Source organism: Egretta garzetta, unplaced genomic scaffold (genome assembly GCF_000687185.1).
Source record: "Egretta garzetta isolate BGI_Z169 unplaced genomic scaffold, ASM68718v1 scaffold323, whole genome shotgun sequence".
Taxonomy (NCBI): domain Eukaryota; kingdom Metazoa; phylum Chordata; class Aves; order Pelecaniformes; family Ardeidae; genus Egretta; species Egretta garzetta.
Genome location: NW_009259435.1, coordinates 2,281,185 through 2,289,082, shown reverse-complemented (window position 1 = coordinate 2,289,082; position 7,898 = coordinate 2,281,185). Strand labels below are relative to the sequence as shown.

General features: G+C 45.7%; 1 protein-coding gene across 1 annotated transcript in view; it reads right to left on the bottom strand.

Moving 5' to 3' along the window:
- Positions 1 to 603: 603 nt before the first annotated feature.
- The window catches only part of TENM4 (teneurin transmembrane protein 4), a 357,308-nt gene continuing 350,013 nt past the window's right edge, over positions 604 to 7,898 (bottom strand). Inside the window, exon 30 of the mRNA XM_009637125.2 lies at positions 604 to 1,362. Coding sequence (XP_009635420.1) covers positions 604 to 1,362 — 759 coding nt within the window. The remainder of the gene's footprint in view (positions 1,363 to 7,898) is intronic.

The window sequence follows — 7,898 nt, the reverse complement described above, 5'->3', positions numbered from 1 at the left end:
CAGCAGGAGCTCCCAAAAAACCACTTTATGTCCCAAGTGAAACGTGAAAACTACTTGTAAGGTCTCTTTTGAGGCACATGATTTGGACGGTCGCTTTCGGAGTATCAGAATCAGCATCGTCTTCCATCTCCTTTCTTCTTGGGAAGAGCTCTCCAGCATGTCGCGGGCTCCCCGTGTTTCGGGTGGAAGGCTATCTGTCCCTGCCCCAAATCAGAAAGGGTTAGGATGACACAAGTTAGCACAGACACCCATTTCGCACTTCACACCTAAGGACGTACGTTGACGACTTCCCCACTTCAAATTCCTCACAAAGGGGGGGGGAAAAAAAAAAGAGGGTAAGAGACAGTAAATTTCACTGTGATCACACTACGGCAAAATATACCTTCTGTTCATTGCAAAAAACGTGTGAAGGCCAAATTAAAGAGGGAAAAAAAAAGTATGTTGCATGAGTTACAGTGCAACCGTATTATTCCTTCTCTTTCTATTTTTCCTCCCCCCCCGCCTTGTTCAGTTTAGAAAAAGGATTGAGTACAACACAGTCAGGTAAGTGGCCACAAAAGAGTAGCTGTCTTTGGCAAGAAGTCACCGCATTGACCCTCTCTGTCACCTTCTGCCCATCTCGCTCTGTCTCATGAAGTGGATGTTGTTGGCGCTGTCTGAGAGTTCGGGGTACTGCTCCACTGAGATCACGAAATAGCCATCGTAGCCCTGTACCCGGCCCGTGTTTAGCACTTGTTGCTTCTCCCCTTCTGTCCATGAGCGAATACCCTCCTCCCCATCCCGCAGTCTCTGCTGTTCCCGGGACCAAGCTTGGGCGACAGCGCGCTGTCGGGCCAGCTCCAGGATGCGGGCCTTCTCCTCGTCCAGGGTGGTCCCATAGCGAGTGTTTAGACACAGCGCACCATACTGGAGCTGGATGTCCGTGTAACGTCTAGTCCTTCCACTCAGCACTGTGTTGATCTGGGACACTGTCACGTTCACGCCGTTCTCCAGGGTCCTCCGTCCGCCGCTGAGGCCCAAGATGGACAGGTCGCCCTCCGATGGCCCTTGCTTAATGAAATAGTGCGTGTCCACCCCATCGATGGTGAAGTGCAAGTTCTCCAGGTAATGGGCGTTGTTCAGGATGGCTGCGATCCTCCGCCCATCCTCGTTGGCCACACTGATAATGTCGGTGGCCACGCGCCCGTCCTTCATGGCGAACTTGACGCCTTTGCCAAAGATAGAGCCTCCAGAGGCAAAGTTCTTGTTCTTCTTGACCTGCCGGCACCCGGCGATGCTGGAGCTGTAGATCCGTTCGAAGCGCTCAAGAGTGACAAAGGCCTTCAGCTGCTTCTGCACTTCACACTGGACCCCCAAAATTGACTAAGCAGGGAGAAAAAGAAGAGAAAGATGTGTTAGAAGGAGAAGCCTGATGACTCAAAGGCATTATTAGCATGCTGGAGGCAGCAGAACATCCTGGAAACATCTAATGAGGAGTTCCACGTTTTTTTTTCCCCTATCGTCTTTTTTCAGATTTTTAATTCTTTTTAATGAGAGAGATGTGTTGGAAGGTTATTCCCCCTGATGCTCATTGTTTCAATAAACTGAACTGTATTTAATCTCACAGGCTGAAGGATGTAGATGTAGAAAAGGATTTTTTGCCTCAGTGGTGTGAGGGTCTAGTTTGGACATGCAACTATTTTGTGCTTCAGTATTCTTCATCTGCACGTAAGGAATCATTCATCTTGTGGCCATGATGCTTTATAAAATGCTTTCAGATTTTCAGTGAAAAAGCATAGATGTATTTGTAAAAGTTCCCTCTACTTTAACTTCATTTTGCAACTCCTTGTGCTACCTTCAAAAGCCCTGCATCACAGGTATGATCCTCCAAATGGCCGCAACCCCTCTATATTCCATTTCAACCTAGCCAAAGCAGGTTGTTCAAAACTCAAGGAAGGCCCTAAATCCAACTCCTATTTCCTGCAAACCCTCTACAATGCACCAGGCTCCCTGAGCTAAGGCTAGCCGCACCTGATACTCGAGTTTTGGCTTGCGCTGAAGCAAAACTGCTGAGACTCAACATCCTGGATCATTTGCAGTCAGGTACAACACAAAGTCACTTTTGCTGTTAGCATATAATGGAGCAAGCACTCAGCGAGTCAGCAGCTCATCATTACTGCAAAATGTCTTTGGAAATCCTCTCATCAATTCATGGCAGCACAGGCTTCTTACAGACCCCTGTTCACGAACAATTATTTGCTCAAATTTCACAAAAGCAAGAGGATGCTATGACAAAACTCTCCTGGCACTGCCAAGGGCTCAGTTCAATAATGTAATGACATCCAGGATTAAAAATAGGCTACAAAGAGAAGTTTGCTGCACTCCAATTATTTCGAGGAAATTTAACATCCATGAAGGATATTGCCTTAAATCGTCCACAAGCTAAAGGCTCACATCCTTTCCCGGGTGCGAGAAGACAATTTGGACGATGTAGGCATTTCAGCATGGACCTCTCAACTAAGACTTGTAACGTGGCAAGGGAAGGGAAATAACCCCCCATTTCCATGGTGGCCATTTGTAGGGAAGGGTCTCAAAGCATTAAAGAAATAAAATAAAGGAGTGAGCATTGCAACTCACACAAGTTATGAGCAGTTTTGATCTATAAAGGAGAAAACTATAAGGGAACAGAGGTACACAAGTTCAAAAACACGTTTTGGGTTGTAAAGCATTAAAATACCCAAGACTCAAGACTGACTTTTATTCAAAGCGCCAAGCAGGCTGGGGTAGCTCCTCCTTTTCCCCTTTCGATTAACAGCGTAGTGGTTGGAGCACAAACCAGCCACCTATGAAAGAGGAGCTCTTTCTGGTTCTCCCCACACTGCCAGTGGGGGATCTCGCGCACAGCCTAGAGAGAGAGATAATTAACAGACTGATAGGGAGCCGAGCTCAGCTCCCCTGCCAACTGCACAAGCACTCTAATTATGCAAAAAATGGACGTAATTAATGTAGATGTCACTGATGATGGACATGAAGCAATTAGGTTTCTAGGCTCCATGAAACACTGTTCTAAAGTGTATACTGCACAGCCATGGTTTAGCTATTTCCTCATTAGGGAGGTTTAAATGGGGAGGTATTCTTCTCAGCTGCATCTCATATGGATTGACTCTAGGTGGTCCTTCTCCACTACCCACGCACGCCACGTTGCTCTTCCAACTCGCCTCAGTAACTTTTACCAGTGACAGGAAAAGGCGTTTCTCATTACTCATGTTGAATCACTGTTTGGTGCGAGCTCCTTCACTCAAGGATGTAAATCAGGTCCTCTGTGTTACATTGCTATGTCCTGTGGTCACCACCATCTGTATATACATCACCACGTTTACCAGCAGTTGAGTGATAAGGGGTCCCTGGAATTGATTGCACCATCTATGATTATCAATCACCTTGGGGAAGGGAGCTCTGGGAGCTCAGACAGCACTGGGTATGGAAGAAATATTCCTATCTGAAACCTCCCCCATTCCCCTTCTATTTTGTCTTCATCACCTTATTCTTGATGAGCTGCAGGAACTCTAGCACCTTTTCAATTCTGAGCAAATTATTAGGTATAGATCCCCCATGAGCGCCTCCAAACTAGGTTGCCCCAACAAACCAGTGGGTATGGACACCAGTCCCTTGTCTTTTCTTCTGATCCCAAATGAAAAGTGAGTTTGCAATGAGCTCTGAAAACCTACCGATGCTGCAAGGTAGACACTGTGATGTGACAACCTACTGTACTTTGGGCAAGCATGAAATATGGTTCATAACCACATGTTTGTACTGCTAAATATAAATATTTTATAAAGAATATATATTTTTTAAAGTAAATACTGCTAAAGAGAGTGAGACTTTGTATTGCACCTCTTATCATTCACACTAGATAATTTTTGTTTCAGCTCCTGGTTTGGTTTTGGACTCTTCCAACTGCTTTCTCCAAGACGTGTTTCCTAACTCTCCAGGTCACTTCTGCCTAGCCTCAGAGCCAGGGATTCGTCTTGGACTCCTTTTACTTAGCTGTAGAGACATACTCTAAAACGGGGTTAGAGAGCCTTTTGAGGACAGCAGTTGTGCAACAAAGTTTAAGGGTGGATGGTGTGCTTGGGTTTTGCCGTTAATTCAGGAAGGATCGTGGCTGGTTGGCACACGCTGTGATACAACAGGTATCACTGTCAACACCTGGGCCATGATCTACCTTCCTCAAGCTTCATAGTCCGGTAGCTGGGACCTGCTGGCCTGAGGTAATTTTCAGTTTCCCATTTTATGGTCAAATGCTCCATAGCTTTGAATTGCAGATCAGTAATTGCCCATTATAAAAGGAATCCCTGATTTTTAAAGTCTTTTTTTTTTTTTACAGTTTATGACCCAATAATAGAATACTGGATCTTTTCTTGATCTAGTTACATACTGGCTTTGTGATATTATATGAAGCCATACAACTTCCACAGCTCCACTCTTCATCTGGATGCCATTTAGAAAGAAAATAACCAGTGCCTGCCCTGCTACTGGCAGGACTTGGAGATTTAAGGGATTACGCATGATCTAACAGCAATGGCACTGTCACTTCCTGCCTGAGGACACCCATATAGGATATCAGGCCAACCGGCTTGTTGGTGTCCTCTTGGTCTCCATCTAGGACACCTCCTCCTCTCTACTGGGAAAACACTTCTCATGTTGCATGTGCAGCTGAAGGACTGGTACTGGTGCTATTCCTGGTGGCTAAACAAGAGATTAAATGACTGACCAAAGACACATGACTGGGAGTCTCTTGACCTCCAGTCATGTGCCTGCTTAGAGACACTGTAGGTGAGAAGCTTGTGAAGTTGGGGGCTGGAACCACCTTCGTTGACAAAGAAACCTGTCAATCTGTGGCTGTCCCAGCCTTATATGCACTCACTTCTCATACATACTGTAGCCAGTGTTGACTTCAAGACTGTTTCAGTTGCCCATGCAGCACTACATGGATGTCTAGTGTGATCTGAGATTCCCAAGGGTGCCTGCAGCATCCACACAGGGCTGTGAGAAACAGAAGAAGCTCTGGGACATATTTGCCCTTTTGGAGTAGCACCTGGATGCCACTTTGCCAACAGAGTTCCCTCTATTGGCAAATTAATTGAGGCCTACTTTACACAGTCAATGGAGCCTAAAGTGTGATTCAGCTTGGTCTAAAATGAACACATAGCAGGCGGTCAGCTCTTTAAGTGAGCTCCACTGCCTGTACAGACCAGATGTTGACAGACTATAGTGGGTGCACACATCTAGCACACATGGAGACACCTACATCTACGTGCCTTAGTTTTGAATTCAATCCTAGCCCCCAGCAGCTGGTTATCTGAACTATCCTTTGGGCTCCACTGATGTCACCCAGGTGTCGAACAAAATTTTTAGCACTACAGGGAGCCCTGTTGGGCCACCAGTTGTTGCTCCAGAAGGGTGCAGGTAGTCCATGCTGTAGACACGAGGAAGTCCAGGAAACTCTAGGGTATCTCAAATGGCACCAGCAACCGAGCTTATTATAGATCTCTGCTGGCTATAATGGAAACTTGGATACCAAGTTCACAGGCAGAGACCTAAATTTAGGTGTCTTAATCAAGAATGAAATCACATCCAAGGGGTTTTCCACTGGGGACTGGTTACAGGCCTCCTGGATTCTCCCCATCTTTCGTCATGTAGGGAAGTAGATCAGACATGTGCAATGTTGTAATGCTGAACATCATCATCCCTTAACTATTATAATAACTAAACACATCTCTGCTATCTTCAAAATGAGCCCAAGATGACTTTGAAATAACTTTTTGAGTGCATTTCTTTGATAAAAGAGTGTATTTGGGAACAGTATTTTTTTATAAAGAAAAGCAAACACATCCAACAGAAGAAAAAACTCCAACAAATGCAGGCAAAACAGAGTACATTAGCTTGTACGTTCTGCTCTGAATATAAAGGGGGTGGAGGTAAGCAGATTATATGTAGTTCAAAGAGGCACTGCATCCCTGACTTTGAAATTACCATTTTTGTTTCATCTTAGAACTCATTTTAATGAACTGGCAAGGAAGAGAAACAGAAAATTTCCATCCAAGGCTGCAGCGGCATGTGGTATTCTCTAAAAAATGCTGCTGCTTTTAGCAACTGTAAACCGAGGTATCCATAAAGCCAGTTTTACAGCAGAAAGAAGGGAATTCATAGTTATTTTATTTCAATATTTGTTGCTAGATGTGAGTGACAAATATGCTGGGTTTGTTTTTCCTCACAGTCTTTTTTAATCAGATGTCCTTAGGTGACATTTCACTTTATCTAGTAACAACCCATTGGAGAGAAGAGTACGACCTTCATCATTTGTTTGCTGCTGCACAGAGCTCAAGAGAACGGCACATTACAGAGATCTCTGAATAGCCTCTTGCATTTTGCCAGCATCTCTTGAGGATTTGAAATACCATAGCCAGATACTATCATCTGTTGTTTTTAAATACCGCCTTCCAGTGTGAGACTGAAAGCTTTAATTTCCCATCGAGGATCCAAGATGTGAAATATGTGTACAAGTTTCCAAGCTTCTCTATATCCTTGTGCCATTATACACAGATAGGTGTTTCTTTTACCACCATATGGCCTACAACGCAGAAAGCCGCTTCTTCCAAAAGGCTTGGAAGTTATGACTTCTCTGAAATATTCTTCATTGTTAACTCCTTCCTCTTTACCCCTTAGCTCTCTGTTAACCATCCATTCTTCAAAAACCAGCCTCTTCTACCCCATTCCACCTGGCCATCACCTGAAGATGAGTCCCTATTTGGGTGTCCCCCACCAGCTCCCAGCTGGTGGAGACGTGGGAGGAGCCCATCACCCAAAACAGCCCCTCAGGCCCTACCCATCAGCACGCTGGTTGGCTGAGAGACAATGAGCTGCTTCGCAACCTGCCAACCACGAATGCAAGTGGGCCAATGGAGGTGAGCGATTGGCCAGCAAGGCCAGTGCTGATGATGCTGATTGGCTGGCAAGGAGCAAAACACCAGTGATAACTCTTGGGAGGAGAGGGCAGGTCTCTCCTCCACCTCGCCAGTGTACACAGCTGCAGGGGGATAACGAGGCTGAGCTCATCAAGCAGATTTCCATCTGCGGGGAAATAAGAGGATTTGTCTCTTTCTCTTGCTCGTCTATTTTCATAAAGCTTCAAGAGCTTAATGTCTTTGAGACTTCAACTCCCTTCCCTACATCAGATCCAGTGAAAACTGGCCACTACTTTCGCAAAATATAACTAGGGGCTGATGGACAGATGTGCAGACAGCACGATGGCCCAAGCCCAGGACAAAGCACCCGCAGTGTGAGGATGCCCAGCCTGAAAGATGAACACTGGCAGAGCCAGTCCCTCAAACAGATTGTCCTTGGGAGAAGCTCTGCCAGAAAGCACGGCCCTACAGCTCACTCCCTGGCTGAGCATCCCTTGCCTCCAAAACGCTGCTTCATAAGGGATGCCAAAAACCGCTCCTCCAGCAGAGCCTGTAATGGGCACTGCAGAAAACAAGACCTTTCCTGGAGGCACAGTGCTCATGGGATGGAGGGAAGGGTAGTTAATAATATGATGTAGTTAACGATATAAACACTGACTCCAGAACACCCCTCCCTGCAAATAGAGTTGTTCTGGCTCCAGCAATTACCTGGCAGTTCAACAAGACAAAAGGGAAGGAAAAAAAGGAAAAAAGAAAAAAAAGAGAGAGAAATTGGATTCAGGTGCAGCAGCTCCACAATATGCCAGAGGTCACCCAGAGTCCCCTGGTGGCCAATAACACTGCACTTGTTTAACAAATAATTTAGTGACAGCCTCACGGTCGTGGGGGGGGGATGGGGAGGTGGGGGAGAGAAAGTGCTGCACAACAGAGTATTGGATTTTAAATGTCACT